Raw genomic sequence first — 25,668 nt, forward strand, 5'->3', positions numbered from 1 at the left:
AAAATATATGTCCCCCCCCAAAAAAATTCATACCCGTTTAAAAATGTTTAAAGTTTCAAAAAGAAAACACAAGATCTTTTGTCCTGTATTTTTGCCATCCATTTTATACATGAATATGTATAGGCAGTACACTGTTGCAACTTAATATGAAACAGACGCCCCTAAAGCAATGTAACTAGTCTGTGCTTCAAGTATGTGTATGTGCGCCAGTGTATTTCCTGATTTGGAACTGCAGTTTTATCAGACTTTTAGAGGAAGAATTCCAAATCGTGATAAGTTGCACTGGATTTCATGTAAGAGCCCTTTGGAACATTGGAAGAGTCTCAAAGGACTGAACACTTTTTCATACTTTATGTTCTTTCATACAAACCTGATTTAGAGAAACTCATTGTCGCTGCTTTTTCCTTTACAGAAACTTCATAATAACAAATCAGCATCCATTTGTAGTCACTGGTTCATCTGAAATCTGTAGTGGCTTCTTCTACTTTCTTTGTCATGAGCTTTGCTCTGTTTTGTCTTAAATTTTTATCTCCAGCCCTAACTGCTCCCCTGAACTCTGATTGCTCATTCTTAGTCTCTCCTTGGATGTCTAATAGGCCGTTTCAAATGTAACATAGCTAAAACAGAACCAGACTTCCACCCACCTCCCTGCAGCCAAACCTGTTCCTTTTACAGTCTTTCTCATCTTAATTAATAAATGGCAACTATAATCGTCTTCTTGTTCAGGCCCAAAACTCGAGCGTTATCCTTGACTCTCTTCATTGTCCATAAGCAGTCCATCAGTAAATCCTGTTGGCAGTACCACCCACTTCTCCCCATGTCCACTGCTACCAACATCCAGGCCACCATCATGTCTTGCCTGGGCTCTGACCATTTCGTCTACTTCCACCCTTATCTTTCTATAGCCCATTCTTTAACCAACAGCCAGAGTGATCCTTTCACAACAGAAGTCAGATCCATTCACTCCTGGGCTCAGAAGCAACCCAGTGACTTTGTCTCGTTCAGAATAAAATCCAGACATGGCTGTAAGTCCCTATATGATCTCTCTGATCTCATTTCTTAGCCCTCTTTTTACCTGCTTTGGCTACACCATCCTTCTTGCTGTTACTCTTTGCCCAGGAATATTCCCACCTCTGGGCCTTTGCACTTGCTCTTTCTCCTGACATGAACCTTCATCACCTAGACATGCACGTGTTCACTCCCACAGTTCCTTCAGGTCTCTGCTTAAATGTCCTCTCATCCTAAAGAACTTTTCTGAGGACTTGTTCCTCTGTCCCTTTACTTTACCGTATTTCTTACTTAGCATTTATCTACATGTGACATTTTTCTGTCATTGTTTTTGTCTGTCTTCCCCACTAGAATTTAAGCTCCATGAAGGCAGGAGTTTTGCTTTTTTTCTTCCCTTCTCTATCCTCAACACCTGCCTGAGGCAGTGACGTGTGGCCAGGATCTAGGTTTTTTAGTTCTGAGTCCAGTGCTCTTTCCAGATTCTGTGTGGCCTTCCATAAGTGTTAAGTTCCTTGAGCACAGTGATTACATCTTTTACTTCTTTTGCCCCGTTCCTCCTAGGGTATAAGACTGTGTACTCAGTGCAGGGTTCCATGTGCCTATTAAATGCTGTGGCAGGACTGAATGACTTCCTGTGCTTGTTGTGGTCTGTGGTCAACTTGGATCACAGATTCCCTCAGGGTGTACTTCACTCCTAGTAGGAATAAAAGACAGGCTGCTGTTACTCATCAGATACACGGTGGCATTTGGAAACTGCAGGCAGTTTGAGTGAACAATCCGACACAGTAGGAGTCTAGTTCTCAACAAATAGATTATTTATATTCTGAATTTTGAAAATTTCATATAACTGTATCAGTTTAGGTGAGAGGGTTAGAGGGAAGGGCCCGGTGCTGGTTTAAGCCTGAGTTTTGTTTTTTCCTTTTTTGCAAGATGTTGGTATTTCTGCACTTAACCATCCAATGTTCTTAAGAAAATGTGTTCCAGATATGTTCTTCTGCAAATGAGACAGCATGTTTGGCTTGGATCTTTCCAGAGCATCTACTAAAAGGCCCCTGAATTTTATTTTGAAAATTTTTGTTCTCTTGCCTGTGAAGCATTTTAGGTGACCCCGGTAATCCTGATTGTCTCTTCCTTGTTTTTACAGGTGATCTGCAACTCTTTCACCATCTGTAATGCAGAGATGCAGGAAGTCGGTGTTGGCCTATATCCTAGGTATGGTGGATGGTGTTTCATTTACTGCAAGAAACATCTTTAATTCCCACCCAGCTCCCCAGCCTTTTGGAGGTGGTTAGGCTATTATGGCAGCTGGTTCAAGAGCCAAGCTTGAAACCTAATGAGAAAATGCAAAAAATGGAAAATGTTAAATTTGAAGAAAACAATTTTATAACCCCACATTATATGCTGTGGTATTAACAGAGGCAGACTTCAGGCCTAAATTCTTGTTCTCAGGAACTTTGGGGTAAGAAGTTGGATTGTGGGTGCTAATAAACCGTCAGGCTGAGACTTGGTTATTCCCTCACCCCTGCCCTGGTCTTATTCCCCAGCTCCTGGGCTGAAGCACGTGATTATTTCACCAGACTTCCTGTACTGAACCAGCTGGGTTCATTTTGTCTTTTGTCTTAGCATACTTGGAGCCCCACTGCTCTAGGAGGCAAGAAAACTTTGAGGGTTTGGCCCTCTGAAGTGCCCTGTCTATCACTGAGGTGACCTTTACGACTGGGCTACTGGACTGTCCTTCCACAGCGCTCCAGACTCACTCCTAGTTTCATCTTATTTTCTTGCTGTTAGGGTCCAAATATAAATATAGTCTTTCTTAGAATGAACTGTGAATCTGAGAATTCAGCTTCTTTTCTTAGTTCTCACAAGTATAATGGACTACAAGTCTATCAATATTCAATAATGGGTATTGGTTCAGAGCTTAGGCTCTGAGTTCAGACAACCTGGTTCAAATTCAGTCACCACTTACTAGTTGTGTGTCCTTGGGCAAGTCATTTAACTTCTATGTATCAGTTTCTTCATCTGTAAGTATTCCTGATAAGATTATTGTGATGATTGAATTTGATAAACATGCTCAAGTGCTAAGAAAGTGCTTTCTACATACTGAATGCTCACTTATAGTTATTCTAATTATTATCAGATATGGTGACAGCTTAAATGCATTCCCTTCCCAGATGGTAAAAAATGCATCTCCACAGTACTAAAATGTCAGGAGCATGGCCCAGAACTCGTGAGGATCTAGTTAGCAGGATAACTTCAGCTTTCTGTTGAAGAGGAAGTACTCCTAATTATTCTTCAGTGTAGCTGTGGATGTTCTAGCAGAGATGGCCGTTCCTCCAAAGGAGCTCAGCAAATGAGATCCTGTGTGGGGAAGGTCAGTGGCATCTTGGCTGCAGTGGTCACTGCTGCATCCCATCATCTCAGAGATTATTTCTTTGCAAGTCAGTTTTTTCCCATCTTCATGTTGGGTTCCCTTATTGGCTGGTTTCTAATGAGATGACTACCTCCCTGCATCCATGCCCAAAAAGGACTCAGAAAAATGTTTTTATGAAGAAACTTCCCTAATTAGCCTCCATCTTGGGGAGCATTTCACTTAAATGAAGTGGGCTAGTGACATTTCTGTGACTTCCCAGAGCACTCAATCCCTGGTGCACTGTCAACCTTACCTGTCTCCCTCCCCCCAAGCTAAAGTGTCTTTTGCCCAACATATTCGTTAAATTTAGATGCTTGACTCGAGCTGCCGAGCCATGATGGTCTCCCTCTTATATTTTGTTTCCTCCAGTATGTCTTTGCTCAATCACAGCTGTGACCCCAACTGTTCGATTGTGTTCAACGGGCCCCACCTCTTACTGCGTGCAGTCCGAGACATTGAGGCGGGAGAGGAGGTAAGGAACCTGTGTTTCCCACGGCCTGGCTTCCTTTTCCATCAAAGACCCTCTCAACGTGGCCCTTCCCTAAAACCAGTTGTGCCTGAGGGACAGCTTTTCATTGTCCTTCTGCCAAGGAGAAGATATATAATACCTCTACCCAGTGACCAATTTACCCATCACTGCTCCTCCCAGATTATGGATGGGCTAACTTTTGTTTTAATCACCATTTTTGTGGATGATGACAGTTCCTATTGTATATGTATGAGAGAGAGATGTTTGTGTGACAGAGTGTGTGTGTTTTGTGCATATGACAGTTCAGCAACCTCTCACATCTCTGCAAGTGGTTATCCTTTTATGGGCAAGGAGGGCACCCCAGCTTGTGAGTGAGATCCCAAGGGTTTACTTATTCCAAAGGCCACTAGTCGAATTTTGAAGGTGACTTGTTTTTACCGTCATGTTAAGAGAGCAAACAAGTTTTACTCTTTCAGGTTGTCATTGGGCCATTCCAAACTGATCAGCATCTCTGGGTGATTGTCCAAACAAAGATGCAAAGGGAATAGAGGACAGGAGTGTGACCTCCAGCGGTGAACTGGCTTTGACCCTGCCCGTTTTGCGGACTGCCAAGGCGGCCTCTTTTGATGAGGAACCTTCTCAGAGTTCTGAGGTCTCATGAGGCAGCTGCAGATGGGCTGCCCCAGGGCTGTGAACCTGAGCCTGCACAGCATTTGCACAATTACTACCCTGAATTCTGGGTCATAGATACTTATGCTTTTTAGAACCCAGTTTCCTTCTACCTTCCAGTTTGCTAAAGTGGGTATTTATTGCAAGGAAAACAGAGTATCGTAAGCTTTTATTGTGTTTATGCAGCACTCAGCCAATAAAACCTAGACTCAGAGGTACCACATTTTATGTAGACAGGGATTCAGCTTTGATAAGACTCCCTCCAAACTGATTTTCAACTGAATAAGCTGTCTCTTATACAGCCACTTACTGAATTTCCAGTTTTTAGGACCAGTGTACCAAGTACACTGGGATATCTGTCAACAATATGGGGAGTTTAGATGTTCTTTGTATCTGGGGCCATATATGACTTCAAGGCAGGTGAGGAAGGGAACTACTATCCATTTGCAGCAACGCTATTTTGGGGGCTGAGCGATGGCTGCTGCTGTTGGTGATGATGCTGATGATGCTGTTGTTTTGCTAAATTAAAAGCAAACGTAAGAACTATTAGAAATGGTTGGAATTTTCAGAGACAACAGAGAAATTTCCGTAAGAAAATAGATATTTTCAATATGAAATATATATTCATATAACTCTTGTTTTCCAAGCTTGGCTGCTAATTATTATTCTTGGTTGATTTTCATTTAGTTGAAAAATGCCTGGTCTTTGGCGCTTTCTTCACTTTTTTCATGTCCCTTTCTTTCCATCTCTGGAGCAACAAGCAAGTCCATCCTCTTGCCTGACATAGAATAGTTCTGCTTAGCGTCAGGCCCTGCAGGCTCGGATGTGTTTCCCTGCGGTACTCATCAAAGCAACTTCGCATCAGAGAGAGAATTCTCCTCATGAGTCCTGCTTATATCAGCTTGTTCAGAAAATAGCATTTCTTCCATATCATTATGCATGTCCTGATGGGTGATGCTGCGTCTGCTCAGTTGTCCTCCCTCTCTCTGCCCACCATTTCTACCCATCTTAATGCTGTGCACCCTTCAAGGCCCTCTCAAACACCATCTCTGCTAGAAAGCTTTTCCTTCCACATTAAAGGAACATCTTTCCCTCTGAGATCTGCCTTGTAGTGGTTATTAATATTTCTTTGGTGTTATTCTGGCTCTTTTGGTGACCGTTCAGCTATGGCTTCTTGAGGACAGGAAATTGTGGCTTACTTCTGTATCTCCTCTAGTACCTAGTACTTTGCCTTGCCCCCAGGAGGCATTCAGTAACTCTTTGTTGAATCGACTTTCTGTTAAATTGAGCATACTGTAAAAACCAGCAGTGTTTCTCACTGAGGGCACTGTTGACATTCCAGATGGAAAGTCGTTCATGGTGAAGGACTATTGCGTCATTGAAGAGGGGTGCTGTCCCTAGTGCCTGCTCAGTTAATGTCTGTAGCCTCTCCCAACACCTAAAATACATCCTACACATTTAAAACTGGCCCCTTGGGGCAGAGGTAGGGGAGAGGGAGAACCATGAGAAAAGACATTTTGAGGTTAAGAGGGGTGATCAAATTGGATAAGGAAGTAAATTTAGAAATTTTGGTAATTTCATACATCTTTACCTTTTGGCTTTATTGCTCATTAGGGCACTCCCCATTTTATATATGCTATTTGGGATGAAAGTGCCAGAATGTAGGCTCCATGAGGGCAGGCTGCATAGTGCCTATAACATAGAAGATCCTTGTTGAGTGAATGAATGAGGCTTGCTAAAGGCAAAACCAGAGGTGGAAGAGAATCTTAGAGCCACTTTGAAACTACCACTAATCCTCAGGTGTGTCCCAAGGGCCCCAGAAAGAAAGTAACATGAAAGCCAGTCCAGTGCCAATTCGAGATGGGAACATTTCAAACCTCAGACAAGGAGAGCTGGAAAATTACACAGGGTTCCACAATAACAGAAATCACCATGGACTTTTCTTACCCTTTGTTTCTCTCCACAGATCACTTTTGGACCATTTCCCTTCAAACCAGCACCATTTGTAACACTTTGCTATATAAGGATTTTCATTGTAATGCTGAGTTGTTGGGTCCTTTTTGGTTTTGGGTTTTTGTCTCCTCCTCCAACACCTCTTACAAGGAGATCTTTGTTTATGGCTTAAATCATGGCTCACATACTGGATTGCTGATGGCTTCCTCTTCAGGGTTATGTTAAGCTATGAAATACATATTATGGTCTGACAATCTTCCAAAACATGGATCAGGGAAGAAAGCTGGACAGTCTAGGCCGCCCTGATGGGAATTCCTGGTTAGAAGAGTTATAGCTGTTATAGATGATGTCATTGTCTTGTAGCATTCTCTGGAGCCATGTCAATTGGGAGAAATGTGATCTGCATAAATTGAGCCTATCAGTATCCCTAATGGCAGTTTTAATGTAAAATGTTTTGGGGCTAGAAGAGTCTGTTTATTCTCAGTTATCTTTACTCATTTGCTAAGTCATTTAACAAATTCACTGCATGTTTACTGGGTGTCGTGTACTGGGATGGGCATTGGGAATACAAAAGTGAGTAAGGCCCAGCCTCGCTTTCGGGAGTTCAAGATACAATTGGAGAAATGGACATAGAACAGAAAACAATAATAGAATATGAGAAGTACAATAGTATAGATGTACATAGGGCTTTATAGATGTTCAGAGCAGCGGTGCCCAAATGGAGGTAAGGGGCAGGGCTTGGGAGTGGTAAGGAAGGCTTCTGGAGAAGTGACTCCTAGACTCTTGAAGGATCCATAGGGTTAAAGTTGGTTAAGAGAGGGGAAGACGTTCCAGACAAAGACACAGAAGTCAGAGACAGAATGGTGAGTTCAAGGAGCAGGAAGCAGTTCAAATCAATAGATTAAAGAATTCACACATGACCAGCAGATGAAGGAACATGCAGGGACCAGACCGAGGAACCCAAGGGAGTTAAGGAACTCAGTTCATCTGAAGGTTCCATAACAGTGCCCAGTGTATAGGAGGCACTCAGTAAATATTTGTGAAAGGGAGGGGCAGGCAGTGAGGTGTCACTGAAGAGTTTAAGCAAAGGATCTGCATGATCAGATTTTCTGTGTGTAGACGAAGTTGGGAATGAGGGTCAGGATGATGCAGTAATCCAGGCAAGCAGTAACAATGGTGGCCTGAAGACAGGAAATTCAGATGGTGGCTCATGCTGGAGGATCTGAAGAATATAATATTTAGAAGCTAAAAATTGACTGGCTACAAGGGGGAGACAAGGAGAAGAGACAAGAATAACACTCAGGTTTGACTTTAAAAAAAAGTTAAGATTTTTTTTCGGTGCAGAGCCAGTATTAGCAGAAAAATTTATAATTGTGACAATGTAATTCCAGAAATGAAAGCAAACTCTAATTTTAGTTTTTTATGGTCTTCTTATCCATTCAGATGTACGTAATGAAAAGATGGGCTTCATGGTAAAGAGGTTCATTTTGCCTTGAAATTTTCAAGTAAGCAACATATTCAACATCCAGCAAATATCTTTCACGATATTACTCTAATGTTGGAAATGATTTACTGCATTTTCCATAAGAGCTGCACTAAAATGGCAAAGCAATGGTCAGTAGCATTAATATTTTAATGTGATTTTGTTCTATGCCATTAAAGCAGCCACTGATCAATGGCAAAGTTTCATACGTAAGTTCCCACTAAATGAGCCCTACATTTACTGAGTAGACTCTCCATTAAAACTGGTGAGTCAATGAGTCTTCAATAAAGGTTTTTATCTTTGGCTGATAAAAATGATTTAGCCTTCATTACTAGTTAGTTATCTGGCTATGTTTTTTTCCCAAAAAATATGAATAAAATTATTCTTGCCATTGAGACCTTCAGCTTTGATATGGTGTATTTTGTGAACTTCAGTGGCATGAAAGAGACACAGAGCGGGGCATGGGGCAGTCTTCACTGGAAGAGGTGTATTTGAGCCAAGCTTGAAGGATGGGAGAGCTCTGAATAAGCTGAGAGTGGAGGAAGGGGCATTGGCTATCCAAGGTAGCGATGTACGATACACGTTGGCATGGTGTGCATGGTTTAAGAGGTGTTGCAACGTGTATAATTGTGACAGACAGTAGGGAGCAGGAAGAGATGTTGAGACTAGAAAGGCAGACAGAAGATCAGTTGGAGAATGGAAGCTTTGTATGCCTTTATCCCATAGACAGTCAGCCCCCATCAGAAATCTTCGCATAGAGAAATGACATGATCAGCTGAGAGTTTTAGGAAGATCTCTCTCAAAGTAGTTTAGAAGATGAAAAGGAAACTGAAGGCAGGAGGGAGGCCAGTGAGAAAGCCATTGCATAGTCCAGGTAGTAGTTACAGGACAGTGAGGGAGGCTAGAGAAGCTTATTTATTGCGGTTAAATCAAATCACTAGTCTTCTGTTGCCCCTTCGGTGCCTGGCATGATCACTGGTGAGTTCTGGCCCTTGTAATAAAGTCTTCGGTTAGTCAAGCATGTTTCTCTGCTGTGGCAGACCCTGGATTTGTTGGCTTCACATAGCACATTGTAATCACCCAGAAACTACTGCTGATCCATCTGATCTGATTTGAGAGCTGGGGCTGGTGACTGAGAGCCATTGGGCTGAATTGAGAATTAGGGTCCTAGAGTTAACCCAAGAGGGCACACAGAGATCAGCTCATTTCACCATCTCACCTCATATAAGGAAACTGGGCCCTGAGAGCCTGATTGACAACAGATGTTAGCCCAGGGCCAAACTTCCTCAAAGAAAAAAAAAAGCTATTCTCCCCTACGGCCCCCCCCTCGAGGTATAAGAAGCAGCTGTTTTATTGTAAAAAGAGCATCAGACTTGAATCAAGAGATGTGGGTGCAAGTCCCAGATGGATTGCAGACCTTTGCTGATTCTCACTGTCTCCCGCTGCCTCGCTGGGTGACTGCCCAGCGCGGTAGATGTTCAAGAACGCCATTGCCTATGTTTCTTAAGGCGGACGCAGTACTCTTGTTTCTGTGTATGGAGCAGCATGTTACAGGTGAGTAACACGTGAAGGGTCTGCAGAGAGCCAGCTGCCGGATCAGGATGTGGCTTCTGTCACCCTGGGGATGGCCATGGTAGATTAGACAGCACTGGCTGGCCAGACAGGCCTCCTTCCCCCGACTGCTTTAGTGAGGCCCTCCCGAAGCTGTGTTTTCTGTCAAAGATGATGGCCTTCTCCGCCCTACCGTGCTTTCAAACAAGTAAGATCATGCTTTGTAGACATCACATGCTTTAAGTCCAAGAAAAACCACATGGAGGTTTTGCTCTGGGGACTGTTTGTCGTCTCCTTCATAGACAGTCCTGCCTTCCTCTCCGACAGCATTCCCTTCTTCCGCCACCACACATACCCTCGGAATTACTTTCTACGTGTAAAAGTGAATAAAGCAGTAATTTACATTACAAGCTGACAGATGTTAGAGAAGAAGAACTAGAGGCGAGTGGGTGGGGAATTCGGAGCACTGGGGTGGGGTGGGAGTTGGGTTGTTATTTTGATTAGGGTGGTCAGGTTAGACCTCAGTAAGAAAGTGCGATTTGGTGGGAGCGCAGAAGAGAGGAGGGAGATCACCGTAGTAGTTCTGGGGAAGAGCAGAGGAAACAGCCAGTGCGTAGGCCTTGGGGTGGGAGTGCGCGTGGAGAAGAGGCAGGCTGGGCTGGCGAGAGCCGGGAGAAGGCAGGGAGAGGGGGAGAGGAGTTCGGAGAGGGGGCAGGGCTGGAGTATGTGAAGCCATTGTTGCTCCCACTCCTTGTCATGAAGAATGAGCTTATTATTATTGTTATTATTTTTCCCCTAATCCATTGCAGACTAATATTTTTGTAAAATTTAGTGAAAATGAATTACTAGAAAAATGAAATTTAAAAAGTGTATAAAGTAAAAGCCCGATGTTTTATTATTAGAGTCACATAAGATTTCCCTTACCAAATTGCTATCCAAGTTTCTAAATGTTAACTTTGCGTTTCTTTACTCATTTCATCGTGGCCTAGCAACATCACAGACTAGCAACTCTCCAGGAACCACACTTTGAGTTGTTCTGTGGGAATCCATTGTAAGGACTTGGCCTTTACTCTAAGCAAAAGTGTTGGGGGGTGGCCTTTGGAGCATTTTGAACAGAGGAAAGATCTGCCCTGACTGTTTTTTAAGTAAGTCACTGCTGGAGGTTGGAGTGCAGGGGCCCAGGGGAGAAGCAGGGAGACCTGCATTTTACAGGCAAGAGATGATGGGGGCTCAGACCAGAGCGGTAGCATTGGAAAAAGTGCAAAGGAGTTGCTTCTGGATATTTTTTTAAGATTGAGCCCACAGAATTTCTTAGTGGATTGAATGGAGAATGTGAAAGAAAGAGAGAAGTCAGGAATAACTCGAAGATTTCTTCTTGGATAACACACAAGATGAATTACTGTGATCTGCGATTGGGAAGGCTCCAGCTGAGAGAGAGCAGGTCAGGGATCAGGAGCTCTGTTGTGTATTTTGGATTAGACTTTGAGTGCACAGGAGATCCAGTCAAGTGAAAAATGTTTTAAACATCATCATTTGCCTGAAGGCCTATGTCATGAAGTGGAATCTTAGAGCTAGAGAGAAACCCGAGGAGTCCCTCAAGTGTGCCCTCTCACCTATGACCTTTCGCCATCCAGGACAGGGCATAGTTACTGCATTTGAAAGGGTCCAAGGAAGTCCATGTAAAAGCCTCTGTCAGTGATTACATTCTGACATTAAATTCTCCCTATTTGGACATTATTCCACCTTTTAAAAAGAAATCTAGTCACAATTAAGAGAACTGTCTCCTAATTTCAAAGATCCCAAACTTGGTTGACCTTGAATGCTGTGAGGCAGCTATAGAATTGGTTAGGAGTTAAGAGCAATCTGGCTCTATCATCTGCCACCCATTTGATTGCCAGGATTAATTTGGGCACTCTGATTACCAATGGTTATGGAATTTATTGCCAAACGTTAGTAAGACCAAACATAGAAAAGCTCTTGATATTTTACTGTTCAGTGAGTAAAAGGTAAGATGTAAAAGTGTATAAAGGTCATGAGCCCAGTTCTTTAAAATAAATACGTGATACACATGGGCTGACTGCATAACAAAGACCAGAAGGTGGTGCATTAAAAATGTTATTTGTGAGTATTTTGATAGAGGCACTGTAAGTAGTATCTTCTCTCTTACACTTCTTGGTGTATAATAAAAACATGTTCTACTTTAATAATTAGCAATAATGATAACCATTTGTTAAAGACAATGAGCACAGCAGTCATATGACTCCATTCCTCTCTGGCCTCCACAGCTTACCATCTGCTACCTGGACATGCTGATGACCAGCGAGGAGCGCCGGAAGCAGCTGAGGGACCAGTACTGCTTTGAATGTGACTGTTTCCGATGCCAAACCCAAGACAAGGTATGTTGTGTGGAACCAGCTTGGAACATCTCCCAGGCAATAGCCCAATGATCTTTCAGAGAACTCTCCTTTTATTTCATTAACCCAAAAGTAAACAACCCTCTCTGCATAGTAGGAAACACAGGTAAATAAAGTGGTGCATTGTGCCACATACATTTTATTTCCTGGAACTTTTATCACCCACCAGACAATAAGAGGTTTAATCTCAGGTAAGGATCTGTGGAACTGGGAGTCTAGAGGGAAGGTAGGCATTAAACAGGCAGTGAAAAGGGTGTTGAAGGCAGAGTGCTATTAGAGCTGTAACAGGACGGTTGAATTACATCATGACTGCAACAGCTCTTGCTCAGTAATAAACACACCAAGTTGTAGCTGGTTTTTTATGTCTTTAAAATTTATTCTCTGAGGCATTTTGCTTCAGCACTTTATCAGATGGAGATCACTTATCTAGCAACTTTTACTCTTTGAGAAAGGAAGAAGAGCCAAAATAAATGCCATAAAGAGAAGGAATGAACTTTTCTCATATTACTCATATGCTCTCCTCACATTGAACCTGTTTACTTTTAGTTTTCACACCATCAGGTTATCTGATGAAATCTGACTTTTGTAGAGTGCTTTTCATTTGTTGGAATTCTTTTGTAATCATTATCTCATTTGAACTCAATAATTATAAAGGAAACGGAAGTGAGAAAGGTTCGGAGATGTGCCTCTAGGACAGAATGAAGGAAAAAGTGGCAGAACCAAGTCTCAAACCCAGCTGTTTTGATTAAATCTAGTGCTCTTTCCGCTATACCACAACTACCTGTGACTTCCGATGCCAGCATCAGTGGAGAGAGGTCGTTGGTTTCACTTCAGGAGCGAGGACCACAAGCTCATTCTAATGATGCAGGAATCAGTGAAGATGATCAATTTTTCATTAAAAAGAACTTTTAGAAATAAGTGAACTAAATGGGAGAAGTTGGATCCACTGCTAATAGCTCCCCAATATTCAAGCCACGTTAGCGTTAGCCTTTTGCCACTCACAGGCGTGCCAGGAATCGTGGGGGATGCCCTGGGCTTTCTCCCCAGGCTGTAATCTGGAATGGCAGGCAAGCTAGCTTCCCACCAGCATCCTTGGTTGGGAATGGGAAAACTTTGGGATTTACTGCCTTTTACATGCCATCTATATGGCAGACTCACAAAAATGTCTTGAATAAGTGCTTATATTTTATTAAAATTGGGGTTATGATCACTTTCAGTTTATGTTTATAGTTGAAATCTGGCTAGAATAGTGTATTAGGAAAGAGTTTGGATACAAATAACAGATAACCCAATTAAAACTGGCTCTAGTAGGTGGGGTGTATTTGTCTCAAGAATCCTGGAGAAGCAGTCCAAGATGGGAGCAGCTGTTCATAGATCTCATCACAGAATCCTTCTGTCTTCCTCCTGGGCCATCTCTGCTGTCCCCAGCCCCCAGTCCGTGTGTCCAAGCTCTAGACATTAAAAAGAAGGGGTAGTAGGGCAAGGAACAATGGGAAATCTTCCTAGGCGTTTCTACCTACATCTTATTGTTCAGAACTATGTCACATGACCACCTTTGGCTGTAAAAGAGGTGAGGAAACTGCATTTTAGCTTTTCAGCTTTTATACTAGAGGAAGACGAGGGTGAAGAAGGCTGTGAATGGCTTTTGGGTAGCCGACCTACAGTGTTTGCCATATCCATTGAGACCAATTTCTTTCCTCCCTTGAGCTAGAAGTTTGTTTAGTATTGTATTAGGATTCTCCAAAGAATGAGAACCAACAGGATGTGTGTGTGTGTGTGTGTGTGTGTATCTATATATATATAGAGAGAGAGAGAATATGAACGAGAAAGTGAGATTTATCGTAAGGATTTGGCTCATGTGATTGTGGAGGCTAAGGCCTACGATCTGCAGTCAGTAAGCGGGAGATCCAAAAGAGCTAATAGTGTAGTTCCAGTCTGACCCAGGAAGAGCCAGTGTTTCAATTTGAATCCGAAGGTAGGAAAAAAATGATGTCCCAGCTTGAAAACAGTCAGGCAGGAGTTGTTCCCTCTTACTCATGGTAAGGTCAGCCTTTTTGTTCTGTTCAGGCCGTCAACTGATTGGGTGAGGCCCACCCACATTGAGGAGAGCAATCTGCTTTACTCAGTCTGCTGATTCAAATGTTAATCTTATCCCAAACACCTCACACACACCCCCAGAATAATGTTTAACCAAATGTCTGGGCACCAAGCGGCCCAGTCAAATTGACACTAACATGGCCCAGGGTTTTGCCAGTTCAGATCCTGGGTGCAGACATGGCACCACTCTTCAGGCCATGCTGACGCGGCGTCCCACATAGCACAACCAGAAGGACTTAAACTAAAATATACAGCTATGTACTTGGAGGCTTTGGGCAGAAGAAGAAGAGAAAAAAGAGGAAGATTGGCAACAGATGTTAGCTCAGGTGCCAATCTTAAAAATAAATAAATAAATAAAGAAGACAGAAAATAACAAGTGTTGGTGAGGATGTGGAGGAAAGGGAACCCCTGTGCACAGTTGGTGGGAATGTAAATTGGTGCAGCCACTATGGAAAACAGTATGGAAGTTCCTCAAAAAATTAAAAATAGAAATACCATATGATCCAGCAATTCCACTTCTAGGTATCTATCCAAAGAACATGAAAACACTAATTTGAACAGATACCTGCACCCACATGTTCAGTGCAGCATTATTTACAATAGCCAAGACATGGAAGCAACTTAAGTGTCCATATTGATAGATGAACGGATGAAGAAGATGTGGTATATATTTTATATATATATATAAAATAGTATCTATATCTATTTATATAATATAAATATATATTATATATGTTATATATAATACAATATTATTCAGCCATAAAAAAGAAGGAAATCTTGCCATTTGCTATAACATGGATGGAGCTTGAGGACATTATACTTAGTGAAATAAGTCAGACAGAGAAAGACAAATACTGTAGATAACACAAGGGCAGTTAAACTAGGTGGTCTTAAGGCCCCTTCCAGCTCTATTATCCCATGTTTCGTAGTGGAAGTGAGTAGGGTATATATTTATATGAGAATATACACTTGATTTAAATTAGTTTGTCAGTTATATTTTTAAGTTTCTATTTGAGAATTTTGTTCTGTTTTGTGATATAAACATTCCTTCTGAAATCTCTATACTCTTGATTTGCTTTGAAAAAATAATACATAGGTAAATTCAGCTTAGTGTATTCCTCAAAGATCATAAATTCAAAATTTCTTCAGTCAAAATTAAATTTACTTTAGTTCCTAAATTTAAAGTTTTCAAGATTATTTTTCTTCTTTTCTTGGAACCTAGAAAATTCATTTCAACAGGTTTCTGCATGAAGCACTATTTGTTACGTGCCTACATCAGTGTGTTACTGGACTCGCCTGGGACCATGTTTTAGGAAGGCCAGCGGCCTTGTGATAGTGGGTGTCATTTGCATGTGTGGAGTTAGTTGTCGTTTGTAATCAGCAGCAGCTTAATTTCTAGAAGAAATAAAACTTACCTTCTGATGTAGGTTTCAGGGTAATTTGGCTTCTCCTGTGACTTGCCCAGGACAGAATCAAGGCAATGGAAGCAGAACAGACCAAATGGAGTTGGTTGTGTCCAGAAGTTTGTGGATGGCACGTAGCGTGCTTCCTTGGATGCCATGTGCTTTGTTGCAAAAAAGCTATTTTTACTTGCATGTCACTTTGTTTTTCATAAAGCCTGTTATGTTTGATCCTGTTTTTCAATGTACTAACTGCCCTATTGCCTCATTGTTAGATTGTTGAAATAGCTCCTGAGTGGTCACCTCGTCCTCAGTTTCTTCCCGTCCATCCATCTTGTGCACTGGTTTAAGAGTAAGGTTTCTTAAAAACCACTGTTTCCATGGCATTGCTTTGCTCAGAACTTTTGAAGTATTTAGCATTATCTTTAGTGTTCAGGGTAAACTGCAGACTCTTAGCTTGGCCTTCGTTGTCCTCTGAAGTCATGATCCCAAGATCCAGCCTGCCTTTGTCTTTTGTCTTTTTTCTCATCTCTTCTCTTTTTCCACTTGTTTGATCTAATTATACCTTTTCCCTCACCCAAAAGATTCTGAAGTGGCTTACAGGCACACATGCACACGTATACACATGTAGATATAAATATATTCCTGTATATACACTACAACAGCAATAAATTTTTATTCATGTGTGAAATGAGTGATAATAAGTAAGATGAAAGCAGGTTAGTACCCAGAGGGCATGCCATATGCTCATGTACAGTGACAGGAAATAATCACAGATTGTCTCTAAATTTCCCAGCAGCCAAAGCTAAAAGACTAAGTTTAGCGTTTACAGTAGCCGTAAGAGTGAATGCACACTCAGTCCTTGGCCGAAGCACAGCGTTTCCCGTCACTGGGGCCTGAGGCGCTCCCGAGGGGCCCTGAGCCTGAGTGGTCAACATTCTTACAGACTTTCCACAATGACTTAAATAGCTGACTTTTACAGTCGCCCTCAATGTGGCTGATGGACATAATTTCATATTATAACTTAATAAAAGAAGCAACAAGAAGGATGAACAATTACGTAATCCAGGTTCTTCTCTCTCTCATGGTTTGCTGCATTCCAAGAATAAAATTTAGGCTATATAGAGGAAAGTAAGGCTGCGTATCCTTCAGGTAATCCTTCATTCATGTTATTTCTTGCAAATAGTCTTCTACATTTTTTATTTTAATTTTTGTGAAAGTGATACATGTATATAGCTTGAAAAGTCAAGTACTCAAACCCAGTTGAAAACATGAGGTGCTCCCCCTCTCCTGCTGCTGCCTGAGACCTGCTCCCCAGAGACAGCCCCTTTCACCCCTTTCAGCTTCCGGCATTTGTTCCATGTTTCTAAAATGGAAGGTCCCTAGAATCACATCCTAGTGATGTTTTTTGCTGATTTAATGACTATTTTTTATTTCCAGGATTTCAAATTCACTTTTTTTTCAGATCTCCCAATTTATGTTTAGTTTCTATCAATTTCTGTTTTGTAAGTTACTCACATCTAATGCATCCTGCTCTGTTATTTATCTTTGTGAGCATTCTGCTCATACTTTGTTTTGGTCTTGCTCAGTCAGTGCCTTAATTTATCTTCCTGGAGTGAAGTCATGTTCCGGTTGTGGATTTTTGTTGGTTATCTTCCTTAGCATTGCCCTTCGCTAAGTGTTGTGGGATTTTGTACAGCAGGCTCATTTCAATGGAAAGGTTTTTGGTTTTATTACTTTCTCTCCTCCTGTGCTCATCTCCTCCATCTTGTAGCTGTGCACTGGCCTCTCCCACACTCCTCGGGCCCCAGTTGAGAACCAGGATTTAATGGCATTTGGAGCTGTTGCACCACAGTGAAGTGGAGGCTGTTGCGGCTCTGGGACTTAGTGATGAGCATCTTTGCTCTGTACCTGGTGGGACTCTCTCTGTGTCTTCCAGCCTTTTCATGCCCACAGCTTGCTATGATAGTTAGCCCAAGGGAACACGTCATCAGCCCTGTATTTTCAGCCTCTTTATAAACAAGGGAGCCTTATCTCAGTCCCGGCCTTTAGGCTTTAAAGCTGACTCTACTCACCTTTCTTTTTTTTTCTAAGTTTTTTTGTGTGTGTGAGGAAGATTGGCCCTGAGCTAACATCTGTTGCCAATCTTCCTCTTTTTTTTCTCCCCAAAGCCCCAGTAGATAGTTGTATACTAGTTGTAGGTCATTCTAGTTCTTCTATGTGGGATGCCACCACAGCATGGCTTAATGAGTGGTGTAGGTCCATGCCCAGGATCCAAATCAGCGAAGTCTGGGCTGCCAAAACGGAGTGCACAAACTTAATCACTCGGCCACAGGGCCAGCCCCTTTCTTATGTGAAGAATTTTTGTTCCCTTTTACGCATTGGAATTGAACTGGTGCCTGTCACTGCCCGCTTGCAGACCTGAGGCCCTATCTTCAGCTTTGCTGATTGCTTTGCATTTCTGTTCTATTTTGGGTCCAGGGAGATTTTTATGTTGTATTTGAATTAGCAAGCTAAGTTTGGTTTCTCTTTTTATGTTTTACTTATCATTGCTATGGGTTTGGAGTAGAGGGGAGCACTTCAAAGTCTGAACTTACAGCGTCTTGATTGGAAGTCTGCAGTTTGCTTTTTAAGTACGTAGATAAGAATACAAGTCTTCAGAGGCAGAGCGAAATGTGAGGAGAAACAATGATCTAGTTCTCCTGAGTGCTTGCAAGTGTGTGTGCACCTTTAGCCAGTACCAGTCTGTCTGTGGGGCAGGGGTCTCCGTCTTCTTTTACCACAGGGCCTTCTGTGGAGAGAGAGTTGAGTAGAGTCATTCTGGAAATGTATCCATTCTGAAAACAGTTTAATAAATGGCTCTGTGGGAGGGAAAGCCCTAATAAGCTTGTCATTCTTTGATGCTAATTCTAAGTCCATTTCTTCTTATTTTCTTTAGAAATAAAGCAGTGTTAATTATTGTCTTTGGTAATTATGTCAGCTTCGTTGCAGAGATCCTCTTGTGTAACATGGAATTACCTTTCTTTGGTCCCTTCTGGGGCCCTGCACAACGTCTGTGAGCCGTGGAGCCCTGAGGGAGCCCAGCATCCTCCGAAGAGACGACTTGTCTGGTGCTCCACCTCAGCTCCTGCATGTGCTGCCCCTCAGCTGGGCTGTTACTACTCAACTGTGGGAACTGGGGAAAGAGGCAGGACTGAGCCAAAGGAAGAAACAAGGGTTTTCTCAAGAAGGAAAAAAGCAGTGTTAGGGTTAGAGCTGTATTTAAAGGAAAGGAGGGTTCTCTGCCCAAGGAAAAGTTTATGGTAACTTGAGTCTACTGGAAATATGAGCAGTTACTTAAAGGTTGTTAGTGAACCCAGGTTTTTTTCTGCTGCCTTCCTCTATTTTGCTTAATTAAGTGTAAGCGGAAATGCCGTGTGGTAGATGATGAGCCCAACCAGCTCTGAATTGTTTTCTGTTTCAAGTTTTAACAATCTAAGCAGAATGTGTTTCCTGTATCTAAAGTTTTCATCATAACCAAGTTTACGTCATCTTCAGGAACATTTGGCAGGGGATTGAAGAACTGCATGTGTGTATGTGAATGTGTGATGATTTTTTTTAATGTAGTAAGCATGTTAATTTTTTTCTTTTTTTTAAATTGAGGTTATGATAGTTTACAACATTGTGAAATTTCAGTTGTGCATTATTATTTGTCAATCATCTTACAGGTGCGCCCATTCACCCTTTGTGCCCACTTCCCACCCTCCTTCCCCCTGGTAACCACTCCAATAGTTCTCTTTGTCCATGTGTTTGTTTATCTTCCACATATGAGTGGAACCATACAGTGTTTGTCTTTTTCTATCTGGCTTGTTTCACTTAACATGATACCCTCAAGGTCCTTCCATGTTGTTGTGAATGGGACGATTTTGTCTTTTTTATGGCTGATCAGTATTCCATTGTATATATACCACATCTTTATCCATTCACTAGTCGATGGGCACTTAGGTTGCTTTCATGTCTTGGCTATTGTGAATAATGCTGCAATGAACATAGGGGTGCATAAGTCTCTTTGAGTTGCTGATTTCAAGTTCTTTGGATAGATATGCAGTAGTGGGATGGCTGCGTCATATGGTATTTCTATTTGTAGGTTTTTGAGAAATCTCCATACTGTTTTCCATAGTGGCTGCACCAGTTTGCATTCCCACCAGTGGTATATAAGGGTTCCTTTTTCTCCACAACCTCTCGAACATTTGTTATTTTTTGTCTTGTTTGTTATAGCTATTCTAACGGGTGTCAGGTGATATTTTAGTGTAGTTTTGATTTGCATTTCCCTGATGATCAGTGATGATGAGCATCTTTTCATGTGCCTATTGGCTATCCATATTGTGAGATGAGTTTTTAAGTAGTTAAAACCTACCATTACCGTGTGTTACCTGTGTCTGCTTCTCCACATAACCAGAAGAATGCGTTACCCTGGAGTGAATGCAGTGCTGGCTGTCATTAGTGTTAAAGTGGAGAGAGGACTTTATTGACTTCATAACCACATAATTCCATCAGCACTGTTACCATAAAGTACTGGGAGAGGCTTCTGGGCATGGTACGTGGACTGTAAAGTTGGCTGGGAAATAAACAGTGGAGCTGTTGTGTTCGCCCTGGAATATGTTGTTCACCACATCACAGGATGTGGTGCTTCAACACTGCCATCTCCCCAGAGAACCGGCACTGTACTCCCCAAGCTCTTCTTGTTGCCCTCGTTTATCCAAAAGTGCACCCCAGGGGTGAGAAGAGGGTCTCTCCACAATCTGGGGTGACGTGAATTCCGTCTCACAACCTTTCTAATTCTTGCACAACAATTCTTTTCTTCTGGCTTTTGGTCTACAAGAAGCTCCAGCTCAGGGAACAGACTCAGTGATGACAGCTATTGTGACAAAGAAGTATGTATTCTTTTGTACCATGTACAGTACCCAGCCCAACTCATGGCACACGATGTTCAGGAAGGGCTATAGAATGAGGTGATCTTCCTCAGAGGATATTATAAAGTATCATGCCTGCTAAAGCTCTCAGGACACTTACTTTGTGCTAGGTACTCTGCTGATTGATTGATAAACCTCATCTCGTTTCATCTCCACGATGTTATGACAGGATTGATTGCTCTTGTGCCCATTTTGCAGATGAGGTAACTGGAGCTTTCAGCTTCAGAGGCTGTATTCTTAAATGTTCCACTATGCTTTCCTCTAAATTTGTGAATAACATATACTTTCCCTATCTTATGAAGTAAATATTCACATATTGGTTTTTGCGTGAATATAAATTTTCATGTCAGTCAGGTAAATACCTACGAGTAGAATTTCTGGGTCCCTATAGTAAATGTGTGTTTAACTTTATAGGAAATTTCCAAATGTTTCCTAAAGTGGCTGTACCATTTTGAATTCCCACCAGCAATGAATGAGAGCTCCAGTTACTCCAGTTCTTTGTTAGCACTTGATTTTGTCAGTTTTGCTTTTGTTTTTGATCATTTCAATGGATGTATAGTGATATCACATTGTGGTTTTAATTTGCATTTCTGTAATGACCAATGTGTTCCTTTTATCATATGCTTATTTGCCACCCATATCTCTCTTTTGGTGATACATTTGTTCAACTCTTTTGCCTATTTTAAAAATTAGGTATTTTATTATTGAGTTTTGAGAGTTCTTTATTCTGTATATGTCTTTTATCAGATATGTGTTTCATAAGTATCTTTTTCTCAGTCTGCAGTTTGTCTTTTTCATTCTCTTGACAGAATCTTTTGAAGAGCAGAAGTTTTAAATCTTAATGTAGTCCAGTTTTCAACATTTTTCTTTTATGAGTCAGTCTTTTGATGCCATATCTAAGAAATCTTTCCTAATCCAAGAGTATAAAGATTTTTCTCCTATGTTTTCTATTAGAAGTTTTATGGTTTTAGGTTTTACATTTAGATCTTTGATCCATTTTGAGTTAATTTTGTATGTGGTACAAGGTTCGTGTTTTGCATATGGATGTCCCGTTATTCCACTACCATTTGTTGAATTAATATCTTATTTAAGACAAGAGGATATTATAGAAAGAGTGCAGGATTAGATACAGGAGAAGTTGGTTTCTAGTCCTAGAGCATCTACTTGTAACACTGGTGACACTAGTCAGAGGGGTCCAATCTGAGTGGTGAGTAACAGGGCAGCTGATACAGTGGGAAGAGCACATGCTTTGCAGTTAGGTAGTCCTGGGTTCTGCTGCTAACATTTGACATTGGCAACTTTCTCTATCTTAGTCTTAATTTCTTCTTTTGTAAAATGAGAATAATCTATACCTGGCAAAGTTGCTTTGAGAGTTCAACTAGATAATGTGAGTATAGCTTGGGAGATGGTAGACACTCAGTAATGGTAGCCATTATTGGTACTGAGTGATCTGGGGAAATAGTCTATTTGGAAAGTTCCAGGAATTATGGCATCCTCAGTTCCCATCATTTGCTGATCAGGGTCCCTGAATTGCTCACATAATCCTCTTGACACCTTTTTAAGTCTTTGTGTTCCAATGGTTAGTAATCTCTGCTTTCTTCCCCTTTTTGATTTCTTAGTGCTTTCCATTTGGTTCCCTTGGTCACTGTGTTGGGGTGCTTGGTGCTTTTTACTCTTACATTCTCCTTGGCATGCCCCCCTCTCTCCAGCTGGGTCTCTCCCTGTTGAGAAGTGAGCTGACCTTTGTCCAGATGTGGGGGGTATATCACTGCCCTTCCTCACTACTCATATTGTCCTGTTCACTTCTACAGGTGTGGTTGGGTGTGGGGCTGTATGTAGGGGTGTGGGGGTGTGCGTGTGTGGTGGGGGGGTGTACTAGGGATGGGACTCTTAAGCTGAGTAAGAAGACAGCACATACAGAGTAACATGCCACGTCATTCTCTTCTGCCTCCCAGATCCGTAGACAAAGTACATGTCATCCTGGATGCTCTTTCCTCAAGTCCTCTCCCAAATGATATGATACCTCTCTTAGAGTTTGACATATAGGAATTGTTCTCCCTTCCTGAGTGAGGCCACACTTTGAATCTTTTGCTCACAATGAAACAGAAATCATGAAACACCATGGGACAGAGACCACACAAGGCTTCCCTTGTCATTTATTCCTTATTCACTGCAGTGCAGGGGGTCCCACCCACACTTCCTCAGCCCTAAGCCTGAAAACAGGCCTCCTAAGTGGTCAAAACAGCTTCAGGGCTCCAAGGTGGGTGGAGAACAGCTCACTTTGCAGTGGGAGTGGGCAGCAGAGGGCTCTGCCTAAAACCTGTGGCTGGCCCTGCAGTGACAATGGGAAGGATGTCCCAGAAGTCAAGAGTGGGAAAATGGGGTATTCTAATCCCTTTAATTATCTTAAAGGAAATATGGTTTAGAAATTAAGGGTACATGGTGCCATTCAAAAATAACTTTATTTTACTTGCGAAATACATTTTCCTGCTTGTGTATTTGCTGGGCTCAACAGTGACCTTGAAGGCCGACACTTTCAGTCTACAGTGCCTGCCCAAAGCCCTTAACATATGACATGCTTGACTTCACAAAACTTTGGAATCGTACAAGTCTCTGCCACACAAACTTCCACAAACACCTCACTGTTGGAATATGGGAAGAGGCAAACTAAATAGTGAATTTCATGATAACTCGTTGGGGCTCATTGTTTCCCGAGCTATAAGCAGCCCCTGCAGTGGCGTTGCCTTCGGGAGGGATGCAGATGGGGAACTGGTGCTGTTGGTGAGCTCTAGCAGGATGCACAATGTAGCTTTATGAATTGGGGTGGTAGGTACCAAGTGTGATTCCACTTCCATAGTCCCCTGTTCCTAAAAATAGCTACAAGTAAATATGGCAGATGGAGCACATGCATTTCTCCAGACTGTCTTCCCAAAACCTGCTGAAATGATGGTCAGGTTGGGCTCTACATGTTATTGATTGCCTACCTTCAGAGCCTAAAAGGTGAACATGAAAGAGCATCCTTTTTACTTGGATCCATAAGCAAATATCACAGAGGCTAGGTGGTGTGTCAGAAGGAGTCAATCAAATTTGAGTGGGTGGAAGAAACAGTAGGCATCTGGTTCAGTACCTTCATTTTACAGACAGGAAAAATGACTCATAGCACTCACTAACTGAGTGACATTGGAAAGTCAGGACCAGAAAATCCAGGTGTCCTAATTCTGGGGCAGTGCTCTTTTGAGGAAGCACTGTGGGTGCTATACCTGGGTGTGGAGGCAAAGGTGAAAGGTAAAGATAAAGGAATAAACTGGTCTAGATGTTCCCCTTTGGCTATCTTTCTTGAAAGATCACTTCCATTTGTTTATTCCTCATTTTAATTTGCTTAAAATATTACCTTTATCCAATTTCTCAAGCCCTTCAGATAACAGACCTATAGAAATAAAACCAGAAAATGTGTATCTTTTAGATTGGTTTTACCACTGGAGAATTTAGTACATTTTAATTATAATGTCTGTCCAAGACCCTGGACTGATATTCGCTAATGCTTCCACTACCACCTGTGGGGATGAGACTAGGTTGTTCTTATAAGAAGAGACTAAACCTTAGCTATCGTAGGCACCCAGGGAGCCTACATTCACATTCCCCAAACAGGACTGTGATTCGGAGCAAGTCTTTTCGGTTCCTAGCCTGAGCATTAACCCTCAGGAATCAGGCTTCTACTCTTGCTTAGGACTTAAATAGACATAAGTGTCTCTTTTTTGCTCATTACTCATCTACAATTACCATTCATCTCCAGTCTTTCAGCAAACCTGCTTGAATGTTTCCTTCCTGCTCTTTTTTTTTTCCCTTTCTTTCTAACTTCCTCAAGTATTTAGTGAGATGAGACTCAGAATATATCAACCATGGGAATCCTAAGATGAAAAGATCGCCTCTTCCTGCAAATGGCTTAGAATCTAGCGTGGAGACAAACACCAGATACACGGTTCAGTTCAGTGTGGCAATCGTCTTAATGGAAGCCTGTTTGAAGTGCATGGGAAGCAGAGGAGGAAAAAAATCTCCTGGTCAGTCAGGGAAGACTTCACAAAGGAGGAGACATTTGACCTGAGATGTAAAGGCTGTGTAAGAATTTCCAGTGAAATAGGTTCAGAGGGAGTATTTTAGACTGAGGAAACATCTCGTGTAATGTCTTGGAGGTTTGGCGAGTATAGTGTATCAGGGAACTGCATATGGTTCAGGATTCCTGGAGAATAAAGGCTGGTAAGACTAGTGATCAGGCGTGGTGGTGGTGGGGTAGGCCAGGCAGAGAATTTGGATTTTTATCACGGAGAGATGGAAAGCCATTGAAGAACAGTGAGGGTTGGCCTTTGGCCAGCAACAACTAGAAAAATATGGCATGCCTAGAAACAAAAAGTCAGAAACTATCCCACAAGGAAGGAGAATCAAAAATGTAAAAAACAAGCCATGACATTAGCATGGTTCTCACATCATTACACCTAGAAGAGCTTTTTGAGAGCTGCTTTTGCATATCTATGCTGACAGCAGCCTTTCTCTCTCCCCAACAAAGAATGAGATGTTATTGGGTCCAATTAATACCCAGGGATATGGCAAATGGTTTGTTTCAAGTACTCATCTGCTTACAGGCTGTTTCTGGGTAGTTCAATTAAAGATTAAAATGTTTACCAATTGTGCTGAGTATTAATTTCTGAGGAGAGGGTGTGACGGTTGTCTGAACTAACTGTACTTGGTTGTAATTAAGTATTGTGTTTCTCCAGTTGCAGACATCAGCATACTTTCTGTTTTCTTTCAACCTTTATTGCCAAGTCATTTTCAGACCCTGAGAACTCTAAAAAGTAAAAAGAGATGTAGGCTTACTCTGTCTCTTGTTTTGATATGTAAATTGGAATCCTGGAATTATTAAAACATTGATAATGCTTTCCTGTCTATAAAATTGAAATTTGAAAGCTGTAGCTAAAGGCCCATAAAAGCAGTTGTCTCCACGTTTGTCATTAAACCCCTCTATGCAATAAATTTACTTCTCCTTAATTTAGAATCGTCCTGCTTTTTTCAGAATTTAGTCAATCTTGGCATTTTTTCAATACCCTCTTGTGCTAATTTCTTTATTTATTGTGCCTATTAAAATGGAACACATAAAGAAGCAGCCAATTAATAAATTAGATTTTCTACAACTTAAATAAAAACACATAATTATTTCTAAACAATTAGGCTGCATTCAACACGGGAGAGTTCATCACAAACACAGCC

The 25,668-nt window shown here is 41.7% G+C and overlaps 1 protein-coding gene across 6 annotated transcripts in view; it reads left to right on the forward strand.

The window, feature by feature from the left end:
- Window positions 1-25,668, forward strand: part of SMYD3 (SET and MYND domain containing 3) — a 669,850-nt gene that overhangs the window by 517,426 nt on the left and 126,756 nt on the right. For 5 of the 6 annotated variants that reach the window (XM_044762764.2, XM_044762763.1, XM_070501460.1 and 2 more), the window contains 3 exons: window positions 2,153-2,220; window positions 3,788-3,890; window positions 11,829-11,939. In XM_044762764.2, the coding sequence (XP_044618699.1) occupies window positions 2,153-2,220; window positions 3,788-3,890; window positions 11,829-11,939 (282 nt within the window). The remainder of the gene's footprint in view (window positions 1-2,152; window positions 2,221-3,787; window positions 3,891-11,828; window positions 11,940-25,668) is intronic. The other variant, XM_070501459.1, reaches the window with a different exon arrangement.

Source organism: Equus asinus, chromosome 30, assembly GCF_041296235.1.
Source record: "Equus asinus isolate D_3611 breed Donkey chromosome 30, EquAss-T2T_v2, whole genome shotgun sequence".
In the NCBI taxonomy this organism is placed as follows: domain Eukaryota; kingdom Metazoa; phylum Chordata; class Mammalia; order Perissodactyla; family Equidae; genus Equus; species Equus asinus.